The sequence below is a fragment of the Phycodurus eques genome, chromosome 21 (genome assembly GCF_024500275.1).
Source record: "Phycodurus eques isolate BA_2022a chromosome 21, UOR_Pequ_1.1, whole genome shotgun sequence".
Classification (NCBI taxonomy): Eukaryota; Metazoa; Chordata; class Actinopteri; order Syngnathiformes; family Syngnathidae; genus Phycodurus; species Phycodurus eques.
The window spans coordinates 7,974,094-7,996,266 of NC_084545.1; the positions used below are offsets into that span (position 1 = coordinate 7,974,094).

The 22,173-nt window shown below is 38.2% G+C and overlaps 1 protein-coding gene across 1 annotated transcript in view; it reads right to left on the minus strand.

Moving 5' to 3' along the window:
• Positions 1-1,722: 1,722 nt before the first annotated feature.
• The window catches only part of vstm2a (V-set and transmembrane domain containing 2A), a 49,070-nt gene continuing 28,619 nt past the window's right edge, over positions 1,723-22,173 (minus strand). The window contains exons 3-5 of the mRNA XM_061666987.1: positions 17,593-17,643; positions 12,732-13,068; positions 1,723-2,725 (exon numbers count right to left, since the gene is read on the minus strand). Coding sequence (XP_061522971.1) covers positions 2,649-2,725; positions 12,732-13,068; positions 17,593-17,643 — 465 coding nt within the window. The 3' untranslated portion in view covers positions 1,723-2,648. The remainder of the gene's footprint in view (positions 2,726-12,731; positions 13,069-17,592; positions 17,644-22,173) is intronic.

The following is a 22,173-nucleotide window of genomic DNA, read 5'->3' on the forward strand; positions in this document are numbered from 1 at the left end:
CTGCATAAATTGGTTATAAAATGTGATCTAATCTTCTTATAAGTCACAAAAATAGACACACTCTGCTTAAACTAATACCACTCGAACAATTACACATGGTAGACAACTGGTTAGCACAGAGGACCTTTGTTAAAATTCGGCCTCGCCTCTATGGCGTTAGCATGTTCTCTCTGTGCCTGTGTGGGTTTTGTCCGGGTACTCCGGTTTCCTCCAACATCCTACAAAGACATGCATGGTAGGTTGATTGAAGACTCTAAATTGCCCGTAGGTGTGACTGTGAGTGCGAATGGTTGTTTGTTTGTAGGTGCCCTGCGATTGACTGGCAACCGGTTCAGGGTGTACCCCGCCTATCGCCCAGAGTCAGCTGGGATGGTCTCAAGCACGCCCGCGACCCTAGTGAGGATAAGCAGTATAAAAAATGGATGGATGGATGGACAACATCATAAAAACCTTAGTCAACTGTGAAATATCCACCATGGTTTGGCCTCAGGGTTTGGGATTGATTTTCCTCGTCAAGGCCTGGACCCAGCGCTATCATTGAGGGAACAATGAATTCTCAAGTGTCAAGATATTTTCAGGAGAATTTTCTGCCAGTTGAAGCTTAATAGAAGACGGCTATTTAAGAAGGGAATGTTTGCCAGGAAGTGAGGTTTGAAAAGCCACTCAGTGGATAGTACTAAGACTGGTTAGCAAGCCATTAAACACGTCCAACCTCACCACCGGATTGTTTTCCTGCCCTTGTCTCCTCTCAGTCTTTCACTGCTTTTAGCTATTATCGCTTTGCTCAGTAGGGCAGAACTCAATTTCATGTAAAATTTTGCCACACCAGGACATGATCATTTCACACCAGAAATGGCTGTGGCGCTACATCTTTACTTTAAAATGATACTATGATTGTGTGTGTGTGTTGTATATATATATATATATATATATATATATATATATATATATATGTGTGTGTGTGTGTATATATTCATTTTTTTTTGTGCAGGTACTCTGGCTTCCTTGCACATTCCAAATTCTGAAAATGTGAGTATGAACGTTTTTTTTCCCCATGGCTTTTTTCCAATTGGTTTTCGACCTGTCAAGGGTGTACCCCGCATCAAAAGCTGGGATAGCCTCCAGCTCACCCACAACCCTAATGTGGGCAAGCACTATAGAAAACGGATGGATGTTTGTAAACAGTAAATAATTAATTCCACTGATTGTTATTCATTTGTTTACATCTCATTACTTTTAATGAAGATGGGTAGCGGAAGTGACGATAGTTTCTCCAAGAGACAGTGGAGATTGTCTGACATCACATGAAAGTGGCCCATTATGGAGCTCAGACTATGTCAAAGTCATTATCTGGAGTCAAAACAGTTTGGCCTGTTTGTGTCAGATTGTCAAAGCGTTCGATTTATAAATGCTCCGCGTGGATTTGTATTACTTTTTAGATATTAAATTAAGAACTAGCTCCTGCCGAACATAGAACACATTTGCTGAGAATGAGAAAGTCTATTATAATTGACCCAGACATACAGCATTTTATTACGCAACGTGTATCAGCAAATTACAAAGTTGGCAAAACTCATTTACCCTATGCCCAAATACTCAAATTATCTTTGTAATGAGAGCACACAGGAAGGCATAGAATTCAAAACATTTTCCTTTCACATCTAAGTCTTGGTCAGTTTAAATTAAATGTTCAGTGGTCATATACTGGGAATTATTCATGAATTGTGACATCCATTTTATTCATTCAGAGGGTGCAATACAAATAGAAATGACAAGGACATCTTTTTTTTCACATCAAAGCTAGCACATTGAAATAAAGCTAAATCCAAAATACTGAAACACTGAACTCCAAGTGCCGACTCATGTTCAAATAATGTAGTAGACTCCTCTCCTTTAAGCCTTGATCAACAAGCATGCACATTTGTATCACAAAGAAGATGTAAATGGTTGCACACTAGATCGTTTGAACAGCTTAAAGACAAATGAAATAAATGAATGTTAATGTAACAGTCAAAAATTAAATTGTGTTGATCTTTTTTCAGTTGATGAGGGCGCCTATTCACAATGAAATGCAAGAGCCACCAGGCGTCAGTGTCAGCTATGTATACGGCACAAACATTAACTCTAGGTGTTTAAAATAAAACAGATGTATATATAACTTCATATATATAGATATATATAGATATTTATAACACAAATATAGATTCTTATTTTTCCTTGTTCATTTTGACAAATGAACACATGACCTGGAACAGCGAAACCATAAGAAAGTGATTCCTCCATGTGAGTAATCTAAGAGGGGTCCATTTTCACATCGGAGCATTGCACCTTGGGTGATATAAAGATGACCTTTGTACAAAAGGTAATCCATCTGATTCTAAGGAGGCAGATTTTTTTTAAATTTTTTTTAAATTTTATTTTTTTTAGTGGCTAATAATAGCCACTAAAAAAGGTGCAAGTGTAGTAGTGGCTGGGAAAGGTGCAAGTGTAGTAGTGGCTGGGAAATGAGGCTATACTGTGATGTCCGCATGATAGTGTCGGAGGAGGACATAAAACAAGCAGTTCTCTTGTTCACTTTAAGAGCAAATGAGAGAAAGTGAGATATGGTTTCAACCAAGTCAGTTCCTCATATATATCCCCTCTGCATATTATAACAAGGCCTCCCTCACCAAACCATAACCCAGAAGGATGACAACTAGTCGGTAGCCGGCTGATATTCTTGTACCTGTGAAAAGAAGAAACACAAAAGTTAAATTAGCCACACATTCACGTAAATATTCACGCTAAGTAGGAGATCTTTGGGAAACTGTGGTTGCTCGAAGGTAGGAACCACAGTTCGATCGACTAATCCATTTATCCACCATACATCAAAAACGCTTATCCTGGGTGGAGCCAAAGAGAGCTGGGACCTATTCTGGGTTAATTGAGTGGCATGGTACATCCTAGACTAATCACCAGTCAATCACATGGCTGAAACATAAAGGCAGATAAGTATCCACACTCACTTTCACACCTACAGGTAAATTTGTCTTGATGTGATATGCATCTTTGTGCATTTAAAATAAACTGGATTCGCAAGAGACAAACGATGCGGTCTGTTAGCCCCAATTTTTAATTAAACCGCTTGTGAGAAGGGACTCAATAAACAGGCTAATATGAAGTTTACAAAGTATATTGACAGAATCAGCATTATATCTGGATCTTTCAACACTGGTCTTTCACTTCATTAGGTTTATTGAAACACAGGCCCCGAATTCACAGAGTAGAAAATCTTTTTTGCTGTTGTCGTGTTCCTCTGCATGAAAGGGGGTGAAACATGCCCACGAGAGTTAACAACAGCTTTGACTGATTCAGAAGACCAACTTTAACTGCTTGCGAGTCAAGGACACAAAACTGTCAACAAGATGCTGCGGAATCAGAGAATGAAAACCTCTCTATACAAATGTATGTGTAGTGTAATCATTATTGAATAATTATTATTGATGAAAATAGCTCATGAATAATTAAAAGGCAGGTCCAAATGGAAACTAGAAACCCTTTAACTTCAGTTGTCTTTTTGCTGCAGGTCCAAGTTCCCCATATCTGAAATTATTGGCTATTTACATGTATATATACAAGCGAAAGAATCAAATTCCATTTTTTTCCTCTTTAGCTTGCCATGGTGCATATCCAAATTTTGCCACTTAAAAGGCAAACATCAAAATAAATGCAGTGGTAATCCAGCCTAACTGGCTAACCCATACTTTTCATCTCACAACAGAAAAGGAACCCTACAACCATACAATGTATGAAAAACACATCTCATATTAGAAGTTGTAACGAGGTTCTGCATATGCAGTTCACAAACGTATGGTTTCCATTCCGAATGTAACACAACATTATTTCATTAGCTTTAGTCCATTAGGTTGCAGTGACATAATTTATCAAAATAATTTGAAAGTCTGGAAATTGATATATAGCAAATCACATGCTAATGATTTTCTGCATGGAAGTGTGTCTAAGAGGACACAACTGTGACACCAGAGCAACTTTATACTTCACTTAGGCATTAACAATTTTCGTGACAAACTATCGGGAAAAAAAATTACGTGGGACTGCTATTTGTACCTTTTCAGTGTCAGTGAAATGATCCGTTAGGGTCATCGTTATGTAATTAAACAAATAATACTGCCAAGGTATAGCGAAAGTCTGTATGAATGTACCTCAGTCTAGTTGAGACAAACTAAAATGAATGTAGGTTGTTATTATTTTTTGGAATTGTTAAGTTTTATGATGAATCACAAATAATGCCCTATGATCTTCATCTTCATAACATTGTCATGGAACAGAATGAAAAAATGAAAAAAAAGTTATTTAGACTCAAGGCATGATAATAGATGCATGATTGAAAGAAATACTTACCTGTGTTGGCATTAGACTGGGTGTTAGACTTTGTAAACCCCACATTATAAGCATCACTATTGAATTTAAATGTACAGTCTTTTTTGCACTACGCATGTATGAAATGAGGCCTGGCTGGGCTGTCAGGTGGCAAAAGTACATTGGTGTCATTGGGTGGAGGTCCAAAACACTGCTCTATGAAATCCCCAAACTATGCTTTCCTTACAATACAAACAATGCATAAACACATATATAAAAAAGGTGATATAAAAACAGGAGTGCCACAGATGAGCTACAAATATCCTTCACAGAAAATAATACATTCAGATGAGAGACTTCTGCAAAACCAGGCACTAACTCAATAAAGCTCCTGAGCTTTTTGCAATTAAAGCACAATTACTAGTATGTGGATGGAAGATAAAGTTTTATTATCTTGAGGTGGAGTGTCTGTCCTTGCTTTGATTTTCCAATGTTTCTTTGGTCAGAAAAGAAGAGCCTGGCAGTGTAAATCTGTCACACTGCTAATTCATCTGTTGTTAGTAGCATTCGATAACAGATTAGTCGTGTTCATTTTTTTTCCTTCATTCGCAGGCCTTCCAGGTTTTAACCGTCAGAATTACTCTAGTATACCTGGCCCATTTAGGAAAGAAACAATCACCAAAAATATGAAAATAAAATCTTTATAAAAACGCACACACTTTCAAAAACCTAAAGCTAAATTATTATTTCCTATTGGTTAATTTTACAATAATCTCATCAATGTAACACATGACAGGAAATTACATCATGTTGGCTTGTTACGGAATATTTTAATACAAATTCTTGCTGTCATTTGTAAAGCATGACCTTGTTCGCCTGACTTCGTTGCAGTGAGCGTGGGCACATTTCTCACTCAGTGATGTGTGAATGTAAGTCTGAATTGTTATATATTTAATTCATATGAAGTGCTCTGAGCTGCATTTTTTTTGTATGAAAATATTTTTGATTAAATATTATCTGTCTCTATATGTGCCCTGTGATTGACTGGCGATCACGCCAGGGTTTGCGTCACATTTTGCCTGAAGTCAGGTGGCATTGGCTCAAGCGCTGTGCTACCCTGAACTGGATAAACACTTTGGAAAATGGATGGATGAATTTATTAACATAATCTCAAGGTCTTAAATGCAACACATTTCATTTTTACCCTTGGCCTATTTCTTTTTTACCTAAATATTATCACTCCTTTTGCTAATTGAGTCTTGAAAATATGTGATGTCAAAAAAGTATCAGTATAAGTAAAAGCATGACATTTTTATTTATTTAGACATAGGATGTCATGTTTTTCAATAAAGATTGCCGGGCCACGAAAGAGAAGCAGTGGGAACAGTTCTGTTTTTATAAACTAAAATCTGATTTTTGCAGGGAAGGATTTGGGATTAGATGTGAGAAAAACACATACTGGAAACATGCCAAGCCTGATGATCTAAAATACATGTTCATATTCTCTTCACATAAATTGTTTAATTTGAATTATTTTAGAGGTTCACCTCTCCAGCATCCCAAGTCTATCATTTTCTCCTCTTGATTTTGACCTGCTTATCAGCCACCCTTATTTATTCTAAAGGTTTGGAGTCACTGGTAGTTAATATTCATGATGTTAAAAAAATCCAAAATATACCTCTGAATACTCAGAGTGAGTCTCTGTCAGAGCTGCATCTGCTGGGCTGGAAAAGATTGGATATTTTTCATTTTGTTCTACTTAACCTAACACAACATTGCAAAGTTTGCCAAAAGGTTTTGGCTCAGTGAGATGGTACTGTGAAATATCTATTTCAGGACTGCGAGGCAACGAGGCTCAACAAGACAATGAGCTGAATCACTAGCACCTCCATGGGGAACTCAGACTGGCTTAGAGCCAGTTTGATCTGTCCCTGATGATCCCCTGGCTGGCTGAAGAGGTACGTGTCTCTTCCACTTGTTTGCCTTATTGTCTGGTAAATTTGTTGTAAACTGTGTTGTCTGCTTAGTTTGAAGTCTGTCTCATTGGCAGAGCCATTTGTAAATTTCTGCCTGCTTACAAATTTGGTTGTTCAGTCTTTGTCGTTGAAGAAAAAACCCTTTTAGACGCAAGCATTTTTCCATTTGCCTAAAAACATCCGTGAGTGCAGATTCTGTGATGTACTAAAGCCAGTAGCTGAAATTACATTGCTCCATTTTGTTGTTATTATATAATTAAACAGAAGCAATTTATTAGTGTCGACAGGAGACAGAACTTGGAGATGGGAGAGATTGTTGAGATTTGACAAGGCTTGGCTTTTTATCATGGGCCTGGATGGTTGCCCACTGAAATAAAATGAACAGTTCCACTTGCAATTGAAGACAGACATTAAGAGGCTTATTGTAAAATTTCAGCTGTAGGAACAATGATTGAGAGGCATGTGATGAAGTTAAGCACAATGGGGGAGATACAAAGGAGAAAATTCACCAAGGATGGCAGAGCAAGCAGAAATCACAAACGCTCCCACCCAGCGGTGTAGTTCAGTTTGATCAGATCAGTAAGCCCTGATGAGACTTGTGTAGTTGTGTCAACAACACAAATAGCGTGACATAATCATAAACAGCGTGAGTTTGCCAACTTGTGTAACATGGAAGTGAAAATTCCCTGCCCAACATTCAACAGACAGCAGCAAGATGAACCCCACGCTACACACAACCGTAGCATACGACTGTGACCGGTAACCTAAACGAAAGCGTGCTTAATAGTGGTGTTGTACGTGTTGAAATCATGGGACCGTTTGCAATAAATCAAACTCCTACTACCTGGTGGAAACATCGCTGATGATATTAAAGATGACAGAGTGACATATAACACAGTGATCTGATTATTAGCATTGGCCCAACACCAACGGTCTCAGGTGGAATCGTGCCTTGGGCCCTTCTCCGACAAGTTTGCATGCACGGCCTGCATGAGTTCTCTCTGGTAATCCATCTTACATACAACAAAAGTCCAAAAACACATATTTTGATTGAGTGCTGTTTGTTTGTGCCAGCTAGGGCTTTATTCAACAGATCATGGCAAGTTTCAGAGGAGTAGTGAAACTTTATGGACATCTTGGTGATCCAGATATTTGTTCAACAATATTTCATAGCACTTTCTAATCACAGACGTGTCGGTAACTTGTACCATGATTTAAATTAATTTTTAACCCACACGAGATCAATCCAGTACCATTCCATTCAGTTTCATTTGTGTAATTATAATGTTTGGTAGATATAAATACAGGTCATGTGAGTCAGAATGATCCATGGAAGCATTCAAATATACATAAAAAGGCAAACCATGCACTGGCTGTATTACTCATCGGTGCGCATCTGTTGTCATTCACAAAAGGTTTCCTTTTACCGTGGTCACCTCTGAGATTTGACAAGAAAGGAGGAACGACGGAGGGCAAGATCAGATCAGACACAATGCACAGTGGTCATTGCAACGCACTATTGCAATATTAGTCATTCCAACTGTTCTAAGTGCTAGAGGACTCTGCATCAGTTTGCACAATTGTCAAAAAAAACAAAAAACAAATGTACCGGCATTAACAGATAACTAGCAAGCCTTTTTTGCTCAGTGACTGTTTTTCTCAATGTCTCTATGTTTCAAAAGTGTTCTCTGTCAATTGACTGTCTGTTGTCGTACTAGAGCGTCTCCAATTACCAGAGACAAATTCCTTGTGTGTTTTTTGGACGTTACTTGGCAAATAAAGATGATTCTGATTCTGAGTTCCCTACCGTTTAACTTGTCAGTGCAACGAGTTCATGTGATGACGCTTATCTACTGTACCTAAAGCCTAAACAGAGACATGATAAAAACCTCAATGGTTACACGTCTCGTCCTGTTAGTAAAGCTGCCTATGGCTGTGGCGGGTGTCCAACCCATCCATCCATTTTCTGAGCCGCCTATCCTCACTAGGGTCGCGGGCGTGCTGGAGCCTATCCCAGCTGTCATCGGGCAGGAGGCGGGGTACACCCTGAACTGGTTGCCAGGCAATCGCAGGGCACATACAAACAGACAACCATTCGCACTCACAGTCATGCCTACGGGCAATTTAGAGTCTCCAATTAATGCATGTTTTTTGCGATGTGGGAGGAAACCGGAGTGCCCGGAGAAAACCCATGCAAGCACGGGGAGAACATGCAAACTCCACACAGTCGGGGCCGGGGATTGAACCCGGGTCCTCAGAACTGTGAGGCTGACGCTCTAACCAGTCGGCCACCGTGCCGCTGTCCAACCCAAAGAAACTTATTTATCAGTGTCAAACACACAGCAAAAAATGATACACAGCAACATATAATTGTCAGCATAATGTTGCTGTCTGATAATGGGGTTTATTGAACTTTTTTACCTCATTCAGTAATAATCTATCTGTGTTTCGGTATGGGTGCAGGAGGTGAGCCGAGCTCAGAGCATGACTGAGTTAATGTTTGAACTGTCTGACCGCTTCGGAAATGATTGTCATTAAAAGGTGGGCCAGTAAAATTATGACTGAAATTAGTTTGATAGGGAGAGAAATGAAAAATATGGAGGTAATGAGAATTTAATCTCCTGAGGATAAAATGTAGACTATTACAGTACAAGGGCAACTCTACTTTGCCAAGATGAACAAGAAAAGAATTCTACTACAAAAATGACTTTAAAGAGGCAATATTGCTTTTAATTTGTCAAAAAAAAATTAAAAATAACTTTTCTATTTATTTGAAGTTTAAATTATTACTAAAACAATAGTAATATTTCAATTTGGTTCACCACCGTATGGGTTATTTGGGAGCGGTAAACCTTAAGCAGGCTTGCGTTTTCACTGCTGGGTGTAAATTAGGGACATAAATTGCGAATAGTTTTCAGTAATCCACAATATCTTTCAACAGTTATTTCATTTTCCTATACTCTGTATAACACAGATGTGACTTTTCTTTGTTAACCACTCAACACATAAAAAACGGATTAATATATTTCTGTCATTGGCTTCATCTCGCATTTTTCTTAATTTTTTTTAAATTTATTTTTATGTTGCGTATGGCAACTACGTTCTGTGATTCAAATTTTCCTTTTTGTCTTTGCCTCCTGAAGATTTATTGCTATAAGATGATAAATTAGTTATTTAATTGCCTGTCTAATGCAGTTACAGTTTGGTTCGCTTCTGTTAATCACACATCATGTACCGTATAGGTAGACAGCACTAACCTATTTATAACTACTCTTGATAAAGCTATACTTCTGGCTTTGGGTAAAGGTACTTTTTTATTTTGCTTAATCCCAATATACTTAATTATGTTCAAAATATAAAGTATTTGTATACAAACACAGAGGTAGTTAACACTGAAATATAACCTTAGAAAATAGGGGTACAAAAAGTACATTAAACTTCTTGAAGAATACCTACGGATCAAGATTGAAGAGAGAAAAAAGAAATGTTCTAATGCAATAGATGTGATAATAATGTTGAATAACTATGCTTCTCATTGGTCAAATAATTATGTTTTGTCATGCCCATTCTGGTTTCTGTGTACAAGAGCAGTCTTTGCCATCTGGCCGAGATAACGGCTATTCAGTTGTTTACAAGTGCAAGTGTCTCCCTTGTAACAGATTGCTTTTTTTCCACTCACAATTCCGAGCTCGTTCTCAAAGCATATTGCATTGATGCAAGATGAATTCACATTTGTCTGGATTGAAAGCACACCACATCACATTCAGACACACAAGGGCACCTTGTTCATTGGTATTTGATGCTGAAGGTGAAGCTGTTCACTGTACTAACTATACAAAGGCCACACGCTGGGCAAGTGGTTGGCACTGTTGCCTCGCAGCATAAAGGTTATGGTTATCAACTAGCTCAAGCTTTTTGATTTGAGTTTCTGTTCACCCTGTGCTTGTGTGGGTTGTGTCGAGGCAATCCTGCCTAAATCCAAAATCTTGTATGGTGGTTGAACTTAAAATTTTAATGTAGGTGTGAATGGTTGTGTGTTTCTGGTGATCAGTCCATGGTGTCTGGCCCGAAATCCTGATTTAAACCTGAAGACCAAAATCAACAATTTCACTGGTCACTTGTGTAGTGTTTATCAAGCTCTGAGGAACACAACAGCCTGTCTGACAGTCTATCTGATATTTTGAGTTTGATGTACCCGGGCTTGCACATCTTTTTCACTGTTTAAACTTGTTCAAGGTTTACAAAGCTTGTTTTACCCCCTCCACTTACAGTACATCATTCTTTTTCTCACTAGCCATATCTGTCACAGACAATATCATGTAATCTACCTACAATATACCTTAAAGGCCACAAGAACAATGGAGAGAAGGCAAATTCAATCTGAATTGTCTTGTTCACGATGCACAAATCATGCAAACCAAAGAACCACCAGTGGAGGAAGTCTCAATTTGTATTATTTCAGCAGTGTCCGGGTTAATTTGGAGTGTGTCATACGCACGTAAATAACCACTCTGACTTAATCTAGATGACTGAAGTGTGAAAACCCTCGGAATTTAGACATTTCCATTTTGTTCTCCCAGACTCAAGCGTGAGACATGCATTAATCAGACCACACAGAGCTCCCTTTGTTCTTATTTTCTGCACTTATGCACACTATCCCCTCACCCTGATCAAGCCTCTGATTGTGGCTTTGAGCTGCGACTGTTCGGTATAGGCATATTTACCCCCCCTGCCTGCTAGACTGATTTGGAAAATTAAGTCAATTGAACTGCTAATAAAAATTATGATTTCTTCCTTTGGAAGCTTTATGGAAATAGCTCAACTTATTATGTCAATTTCTACTATCAGTCTGTCCGGTGTAGGCATTTCAGATGATTGCTGTCCTTTCAGCTTAACTTTAAGGAACTCTGGAACCGTGATGTAGTTAAGCACATATTAACATTAAAATGTGACCAATTCCTTTGCAATTTGCTGAACTTTATTGCAGGCTGGCTGACTGGTAAAATGCTGAGGAATGTCTATGATAAAGACATAATATTAGATTACTTATATTACAGTTTTAGTATGATAGCAAAAACATTATTATGTTTTAAACCTGTGCAGGGTAAATTAAAAACTACCAAGGCACTATGGAGCGAAATGTGCTGCCCAGTGTCAGAAAACAGGTCATGGATCCTCCAACGGGATAATAGATCAAAACTGTGATAACTTTAGTCAGTTTAAAATTATTTCATTGTCAATTGTCTTTTATTTGTGTCTTTAACTGAACGGTAAAGGTAATGTTTTAAAACTATATGTATGAAGTGACAAGACTGACACGAGGACAGTTTTTAAAGGTGCACTTCTGTCAGTATAACATAGGTCCAAATAAGTCTGTGACTATGCGGTTTGTTGATTGAATGCAAAAGGCAATTGACGGCACAAGGCTAGCAAACAACTGGATCAAATTTCCGTGTGTTCGTGACATAGAAACTTAATAATTGTTCAAGTACCTACCCACTAAGTACTTGGTACCCACTCACTCAACTAACCTGAACGGCATTTGCTGGTTACAAGCAAGCGGGTGTCAGCCTCTACCAAGCTTACAACAATACTTAAATACAGCATATTCATAATATATGATGTAACAGTGAATGAAATAGACAAGCTTGCGGTCATTGTTCGCCAAAATATGCGTGTGTGATGAACATAATGTTCAAGTGAATGGGAGCAGAGGATGAGTCTTAACCTCAAAATATCACCCTCTTTTAATTTTCACCCATATACCATTTCAGCTCACGTCCTCTATAAGTGGGCCAACAATACAACGCTTGAATTTTTCTTCTGAACAACCCTAACCCTAACCGACAGTAACACCTTTGAAGAATCCTAATGTGACATCACTATGAATGCTTGGCTTCCCCAACCCACTAGACGCTGTAATATCGCCAAGAACCAATCAGACAAACGCTCTAATTAAATTAGAATAACAGCAATCCAAGAGGAGCAAAGCTTATTTACATATGGAATATTCATGAGAAATCCGGCCATCTTAAAGATGGGGGAAAGACCAACCAGAATAGCTTGAAAAAAGGGAATTCTGGGCATTTCCAACCCGAATTATCTTGCAAACCCAGTTAAAGGACATCAAAGATGACTAAAAAAAAACAATTTTAAAATGATAGGAGACCTTTGAGACGTGCCCTTACAGATGCTCTAACAGTACATGAAAAGACCGTGTTAAAAAATACAATAAAAAGCTCGATGCAATAATTCCTTATACATTAAAATAAACTTACCTTTTTGATTATTAATAATACTTCATGTTTAGTACGTAAACCTTCCCAGTTCCCATGAGTTTAAGGTCACAAATACTATACTTAAAATAAATAAACAATAATGTCCTCATTTATATACCTGAGCTGGGATTGTGTTTAGCGGTATTGGAGGATGTGTGAGAGGTAGATGAGGAGTCCACCCTCTGGTCTGAACTCGTGCTGTCTTGGCCCAACGATGAGGTGGGCTTTCGTGGTTTCTTGTCTGTCAGGTGCAGAGGGGAGCTTTTCTTGGGAGGCTGCAATGGACGTCTGGCTCTGGCTGAGACGTTGACCCTCAGCCAAGCTTGGGTTTTGTAATCCACAATCCCGCCATAGTTGGCTTGTGTCACACGACACTCGTACAAGCCCTCATCACTCTTGCTGACTCTGGAGATCTGTAGCTTGTGAGAGATATCGTTGCCCTGCACTTTGACTGTCTGTAAGAATAAAACCAGAAGAAGACTAATGTCATTGCACTGAAAAGTACAAAGTTCTGTTATGTGCTGTGCAATCAACTGGTGACAAAGGAGACAGCTGTATGATTGAATGAAATCAAGCACACAAGAGCTGTCAATTTTCTGTTTTTACAAAGGTAGTACTGCTATGTTATGTTGGTTTTTGTTTAATAATGTGTTTATTTTTAGGGCTGCAATTGACAGTGATAACAATTGTACTGCATCATAGATGCAGGTCTTTCTAGTATTCTGGGTTCCTTATTATGTTCCATAAGCGGAAACATCTCCACAAAGTACAGTCATAATACAGCTTGCAACTTCACGAAACAAATCTTTAGATTGCAGTTTTAACTTCTCTAATGTAGTGACCACCATTATAACAAGACTCCTGTTGTTTCAGGAAGGTTCAATAGTATAATCTTAGTAATTGACATTTCATATCTCAGACCTTTCCATTTGTCCTCCATATGTCTATTTGAATATATTAATCTTGTCGGATGCCCATGGTGAAGAGAATTGTGTGGCTCAGTAGACAAAGAGCATGCATGCTAGTCGAAAAGGAATGCTAGTAACTGCGAATGAATAAATGAATGGAGCCCGTTTGATTCTAATAATACCCTGCCTCTATATTTTGTTGATTAGCTCCTTTGGAAAGTTTCAGGAAATCAGCTGCTATTGTGCGTTCTCTGCATGCATCACTGAGGTTCCAATATAGTTGCGGTGTTTACTTCACCAATGCAACAAATGTACTTGAGTAAGTTATAATGTAGAAACTTTCAAATATGTATTTACTTTTGGGTTAACCCTAAGTTGGATCCTTCATATGTATATTGAATGTTGGTGTATGTATTTTGACTGTATGAAAAAATATGAGCAGCTCATGGCATGGTAGAAGATCTTTTTGATTTTCAGTTCACTGGTGTTAACACACGATTTCCTTGTCTGAAAATTTGAAGGGTATTGATGGACTTTAAAATGCTCAGCCCTCACTACTGGCCCCACCACTCTCTGTCTGCTAAGAAGGATCACATACTGTGCTTTTGTGTACTCTCAGGATTGGAAAACCTCATGACCAAAGTGACAATGTCCATGAGGTGATGTCTGTGGTTTACCCCGTTTCGATGACTTTCACTTCTCACAGTCTGTTCTTGTCAGTCTTGGCCTCATCATTCAAATCTGACCTGCCGTAATTGTTTCACCCTGCTACATCTTTTTAACTTTGTCTTCAGCTACCCAATTATTTGTTTTCATTTTTTATATTCCAATACCCCAAGTATTTTGTTAATTTGGTGTTGCTATGTCTGTATATAGGGCCACCTTATTGGATCACACACATGAACTGTAATTCTACAGAGAACAATGTTCCAACAACAAATACTATTCAGTCTGGGCATGCAGTGTCATGGTTGAAATTGAGCTGATGTTTCCCAATTTTATTTTCAATGTTGTTTCTTGTTTATGGTTTGGTGTTACTGTTTCTTCCCATTCCTGTGTCAATAATTGCCTCCCAAGTGTGGATTTAGCCAGTTTGGTTTAGTTTCCACACTGATTGTCTTTTTGTGTAATGGACCCTGGGTTAAGAGGTTAAACAGACTGTCTTAACAGCAAGAAAGTTTTAGGTTCACCATCAGCAGTCAAGTGAATCGGTTTGGTGACCAGCTGCAGACAGTTCTCTGTTTAAGGCACCTTGTCCATGTCTAGCTGTGACAAAATGTACTGTGCCTAAATAAGTACAACTGCTTTGAAAAGAATGATTTTGACAAAACAGAATTTTATAGAACATTTTATTCTTAAAATTGAAGTATGATGAATAATAGCACTCTGATTACAAGATTTGTAATGATATTCAAATTATCTGTTGATAAATACACCCTACATAACACTTAAATCTAGTATTATATATTAGCGCCATGGTTTTTAAGGACAGCACAAGTCTTTGGTGAGATATTGGTACAGCTATATATATATTTTTTTTCATTCTTGAAGAATAATTTATTTCAGAGGCAGGATACTGAATTGGCAGTGATGCTCTATTTGTGTCTTCAAAATTATTCATGTGTTTGATTGGATTCATATCAGGAGTCAAACTTGGCCACTTAATCACGTTCACCATATTTTTTAGAAATGCAACAGTTTGTCTTGGATGGATCATTGACATGTTGGAAAAGTGCCTGACGACCAATTATTAAAGTGTTGGTAGCATCTTCTCTTTCAGTAATGATAGTGGTACCGTTGTAAATTTATGTTTTTGTCAGTGAATTGTAGCTCCCACGGCAGCACCCATGCAACCCACATAAGGACACGACCTCCACCATGTTTTAAAGCTGGCACCATGCATTTTTCCTTACACTCAAGGTATTTTTCTTCTTTCAAAATGTAAAACTAATGTGCTTGTGTATGCTGACTTCTAAGTAATACTTTTGCTTTTCTTGTAGCTGGGACCTTTTTTTGTGCAAAGGAATGATTGTCTCTCTCAGGTCTTCCATGCGGTGCCCTTGTTGAGAGCTACAATTCTCCCACAGGCAGCCGCACCTCCTGATAGGAACCACTGCCACTAGGTCGAGCCTGTGAAGGAAGAACAGTGGCACGTGCAAAAGGGAGGCTGTATTTACAGTGGACATTTATTTTATGGCTCCTCGCCTAGCAAGGAATTAGTACAGGGCTAAGACTCTGGTAATCTGTCCTTGACCAGCAGCCATTGACAGATATAAAATAACTGGACATAATGGGACCCTCTCATATAGATGTTGCTGAACTCTGGAGCCAATGAGCACTTCATTTACTGAGTGGGGACTGGCACAGATGCTTGGTGGTTAAGCGCCTGATGGAAGAGAAGAAAGAAATCTAATAGGCCACTTCTAATAAAGCTACAAATGGGTCTGTGTCATAAATAAATTCATTAAAACGTTTCACCTCTCGTTTTAAAAATCTAAATCAAAAAGAAGCTCTCTCTTGAGAGTTTGGGGATATTTTATCTGAATAGGACCAGGAGGTGAGATCCTGACTTTATCATCAGTTGTCAGCACAGAAACTTGGGAGGCAGAGAGATTCAGGTTGCTCTCCTGTACTGTCTGGCTGTTTGTGCACGTCCAAGTGTGGTCACAATCCGCTGAGTAAAATTTGATGTTTTTGCCTGTCAGCCAGGATATGATGAGTAGTGGTTTTTGGTGACTTGGTATGGAAAGTGAGGTGGGGCAGTACATTGTAAGTTTCCAGGGCTGTGCACTAGGTAAAGACAAAATGACCAGCAAGGCACCTTTTGTCTCCTTCCAGTGTCCAGTCCTAAAATTTTAGTCTTGATCACTGGGCTTCCTCACTCAGGTGGTAAATGACATTGACAAATTGACAAAAATTGTTTGCTTTATTCAATTGGCAAAGCTGGCCTGGATACACACTTTGATGATATTTTGCTCAAGTACGAGGACACTGGTCTGGACTGCTGTTAGATACTGCCATTGAAGGGATTACAACTGCACATTGTCACAAGCTGGTTCATGGGTTTGTCAGCCAATGTACATAATTAACCAGATTCCCCTATGTTTCACATTTCCTAGGCCACAGTTGTCATTTGAACCCCACTAGAATTTTGACGAAGACTCAGTTTCTACCCTCCTGGGGGGCAGTTGGTAGTGCATCACCATAGGATAGGACTCAGTGAGACGGCTGAATGCGAGGTGTACAACCTAGGAACCTTGTGGAAGGTTCCTAGGTTATTAAAGACTTCACCAGCATCATATCTGCTTGGGGGTATTTTTTGTTTCATTTGCATCTAGTTATCTATGAGTTTTGATTTTTGTTGCTACCCAATATTTAGTTTGCCAGCATCACAGCCTCTACAGCTCTCTAGTCTCAAGTTTATTTGATACTGACAGTCTTTTGGTATAGTGTTTGCTAATTGTGAGTAGTAGAGTTAATTTGCCCATGTTGCAACTTTGTGATGGTAATTTTTTTTTGGCATGAAATAGGCATAACAACATTTTGGCAGCCTCCGTTGGGCTACTCTGTTGTACATAGTGCAACATGAAAAACGTGGCTTTTCTGAAACAGCGCTTGTCTTTAATAAATAACTACTGTACATGTCAACAACAAACAAAACATCGATGGACCTCCATTGATGTCCTTTGTTTACTGAATGATTTTCCACTTTCTTGTAGTCATAGGCAGCTTATGAAGTCACACGGGTATGATATTTAGATGACAAAGCTATCGACATACCATTCTGCCACCCCTCAGTTTGCAAAAACAGAATGATAAATTCCATACAATGGCAAATTGAATTGAAATGTACTGCTCGGAGAGTGTGTATTTACTCTCCCTCATTATCATTCATTAGAATAGAGAAAAAATTATTTAGGGCCAGTGAATGTTTTTTTTTTTTTCTTCTCCCCACAACCATTAACTTTACGCATCCCAGTACTTCTAAATTGTCCAATTTCTGACAATTACTACTCTGATTTAAATTATAATTGGACCTTGAGAGCACTGCCTTAATGATTTTGGACTTACACTTATTTTTGTCCCCTCATCATCAGGGTGAGGCTCTGGTGTTATCTCCATCTGTGAACAAAGAAAGAAAGATTTAGGATTGTGAAAGCAGCCAATCGATATAACCAGTAATGGCTACATTTACTTGGACTAAATTTAAGCACAGTATGAATCTATCATTGTTGACAAATGTAACATTACAATGACAAAAGCTCTCGTTATAACTGCATAATTCAAGTGCATACGTAATTTTTTTGTAAGAACACAGAGCATAATTACTATTATGCTCTGTGTAGGCATCTCCTTAAGGCCCTTACAGGATTATAATAGTATATCTAAATCTAGTTCATCTTCGACTCATATTTGAAATGTTCACTGCCAGTGAACACCTAATAAATAGAAAAATACCAGTAGGCTGGATACTGACAAGCATTTTCTTTATATATCTTGCTGTACTGACACAAGGTTTTACAGTACTATAGTGTCATTCTGTTGTATAGATGTGCTATAATGCAACTAAATCAGATTTGTCCAAGCTTTTCAGCAATAGTGACCACATTCGGTAGTTGTAATAGCTAGTCTTTTTCCATATATTTTGTTCTGCCTTCAGCAGTAATTGCATGAGGGCCTGTTGCCACTGTTTTTGAAACTATAACACTTTATCATTTTTCTTTTTTTGTTTGTCTTGTGGAATAACTACAAGCAGCTTCCACACACTGTAGAAACATAAAAGGGGCTTCAAACCAGGATCCTGTATGACATAGTATTTCCAGAGAAAGAAATATGCCTCAACATCATCAGTCACTGCAGTAAAAGTATTATCACCCAATAAAGCTTATGACAATAATAAAATGCGTGAAAATCAGTAAAACACATGACGGAGTTATGCCACAGGGGGGGAAAAAAAATATAAATCTTTTACACCATGCTAGCATATGTCAAGATTATATGATCGGCTTTTTATTGTTTTTAGAGACATGACTTTTCCTTTTTTGTTACAATGGCTATCATATGGATGTTTGTCATGCCAAGTAACAAAAACGCTAAAGAGGAGGTCATGTGATGTCCCAGAACAGGCTTGGGTGGTGAAGGAAGACATGAGGACGATCTAATGCATTCCATGACTGTGATGAAAAGAGAAGGGTAGGAGAAGGATAACATGGCTACTTATCAGCACTTGCTGCAGAGAGCACTCCTTCAACTGCTGTAATTAGCACAGAGAAACCAGTGCTTCTCTCTGGAGGATGCTCTATAGACATGTGATTAATGAGCAGAATTACTGCTGGATCCAGCTTTTTCTGTCCGCATGTAGCGTGACTCGTACATCTTGATTTCACAGATGGACCTGACATACTCTATTGTATTGAAGAGATGTCTTTAATGGGGAAGCATAATTCATTGCCCTCGGGCGTGGCATTAGACGGTTTCATGTCATTAATTTCAGCCTCCCCTTTACAAACTTCACAGCAGTTTTATGGGCTATCTGTGCAGTCTATATTTGTTACATGAGAAGGATAAAGTTAGAGTATTTCACTGGAGGAGAACTGCTTTACCTGCCTAAACATGAAGCAGCACGTTTGGAAGGCATCCAGCATTTTGTGACACAATTTTCATGTACAAGTGAAGACATTTTTTTTTCTCACAACACTGCTGTAGCATAATGTTAAAAGTAGTGCAGCAACTTAATTTTTTTAAAATAATTGATTAATTTTTCCATTATTTTGTTCAATGAATTGATGAATCAGATAAAAAATGTAATACAAAATTAATCCCTTCATTCAAAAACAAGTATATTTCAAATTGACGGAGAAGACAAGGGAAAAACAAATTATGATTCAGTTACTGGTTTTGTCGCATAAGATAGTAGAAAATCGGCAAAAATATTGATAATTGCTTCTCAAAGTAAAAGCAGATGTTTGCAATTATCTTATTTTGATTAAACACAAAGGTGATCACTGCAGAACTAGATAAATCTTAGAATATTTACTGTTGAGAGGCTAAAAATTCCGAGGATTAAGACCATTTTAAGTTAAACAGTGTCTCTAAACAATCAACCGCAGGGCACATACAACCAAACAACCATTCGCACTCACATGCACACCTACGGGCAATATAGAGTCCAATTCATGCATGTTTTTGGGATGTGGGAGGAAACCGGAGTTCCCGGAGAAAACCCACGCAGGCACGGGGAGAACATGCAAACTCCACACAGGCGGGGCCGGGGATTGAATCCAGGTCCTCAGAACTGTGAGGCTGACGCTCTAACCAGTCGTCCACCGTGCCGCCCGATTAGATACACATGAAATTAATATAATTTTATAATCAATTAGTTGTCAACTAATCGATTCATTGTTACAGCTCTAGTTAAGCATAGATAATGAATCACTTTGAATCAGGTTTGGTTTGAAAATAAGTTGTGAGCAGAACTGTTGTTAAAATCAAATGGTTTCCTTTTTTCTTTCTTTTTAGCAAAGATGCAGTTCATAACTTTAAATATGATGATTAGATCTGCCAACACAAATCCAAAAACAAACCAGAACCAGAGTATCTGAACACTGGCAGAACTGTCTGCTTACATCTCGGTAACCATCTCGACAACCCCTTGTCCCACTTTTTGAGAAAAAAAGTGACTTAAAAAGACCTATTTTATACTATTTAAGGCTTTGAAAAGTTGGAATTCACAATGATCTTGTCTTAGTTTAGTTTATTTGGTGGAAGGCAAGCCAAAGCATTGAGGAACGCCAATGTACCAAGGTCGTGGGAATCATAAGTAGTCATCATCAAGCATACTTGTACACATCTAGAAGAGATCTTTTAGGATGAAACTTGGTGAATGAGGTCTATTTTTGCTCTCAAGTTGGTAGAGCATGTTCCTTAAGATAGCATTTTGGTCTGTGATAGCGATGGTGTAGTTTCAGTGACTCAGTCAGGAGTGAAGCGTCATTATTTCCACCATTTCATTTACATTTCTCGCAACGAGTGCGTTCTTCGTCAAAGCCAGCACCATTTAAAATTATCGCAAATTCAATCTTCTATCTTTTCATTCTGAAGCCCGTCCACTGTGACACTTGGCTATTCTTCGTGAAAAATGTCTCATTGAGTCCTCGTAAAATATGCGTTACAATTACTGGGCTTCAAAATCTTAATTGACACCCTAAAACTCAAATATCATCACATGAAGAAAAACTCTCATGACTTCAACTGGAATAGAAATTAAACAATCAGCTGTGACACGACAGTGAAAGTCCAGGATGATTGACATCCATGACTAGTTAAGTGCGTGATCAAAGTATCACTCATAAAAGTTCAAGTTCAAAACTTAACTCGTTAGTTCAACCATACCTGTCCAAATAACTGAATTATTGTGCATAAAAATGGTACTCGTACGTGATTTTCATATTACAAGTCATTAGATCTTGATTCAGATAACAAACGTCAGCTAAACCAGGAACTTTGACGTGAATGAATGAATGAGGAATAAAGCGAGCTTTGTTCTTCCTCTCGGGAACTGAGCACCACGGATTCCCCTTCTCTCTGGGTTAACAAATACAGAGACTAGAGAGGAGGGAAGACAGCTGGGTGGAGGATCACTCGCCCGCTGAGTTCTCAAAACTCCCACCCCGTCAATTCGCCTGTGTGGAACAGGACACTTTTATTTTTCAATCTGAGAGATATATTTGATAGACTGCGCCTTAACTCATCATTGTCTTTTTTGGGGAAATTCCACACACTGAGGATGAATACAATGCAATGAATTACAACAACAATTCTTTTGACAATATATAAAAGTGTCTGTTCACAAACATTCTAGGCAATTTTGGAAGTCTCTTGCCAATCCTCTCTTGGCACTGAAGTAGGGTGATGGTAGGGTGTTTTATATGTGTGTTATAATTTAAAGTTTTACAATACATTAGTGGTTAATTTCATTTTATAATTGTGTGTGAGTTAATTAAAATAATGGTGTGATGCAATGCGTGAGTTGCATGTATTATCCATCCTCACCGGTCATTAAATTAAATGGGATTTTAAAGAGTACATTTTTTATTGTTACAAATGATTAAAACATATGAATGCTGACTACTTTATGACAATTCCTGTCTTAGTTGTATTACTGTCTGTTAGGTAAATGAAGGTTTTTATGAGGAGACCGTTTGGACCCTGGAATTAATTATTCCCAATATAATTGTTGTTAATGGGTAATTATGTTCAGAAACAACACAACTACATAGTGGTCAAACTTCGAGATATCACTGGACTCCTAGAAATAATATACTGTATATGCTAATGTCACAATGTGGACTACGATCTGAAAATATTTCAATTGTCTGACCTTCACACAGATTATATCATTTCTATTTCATATTTTCACCCCAATAAGGTGTTAATGACTTACACCGTGATCGTGTGATTGACTCAATGAGGTAACACTGCAAAAGCACTTGATCTTTTGTGTGAGGCCTTTGATATATTGTCTACAAATTACATAAACTATCACATGAGATAAAAACACATTTCTCTTGGCTGTTTTTAAACACCATAAACCTGAGTCCACTGCAACTGTATGCATTTCTGGTTGTGCTTCATGGTACAATATACAGTAGA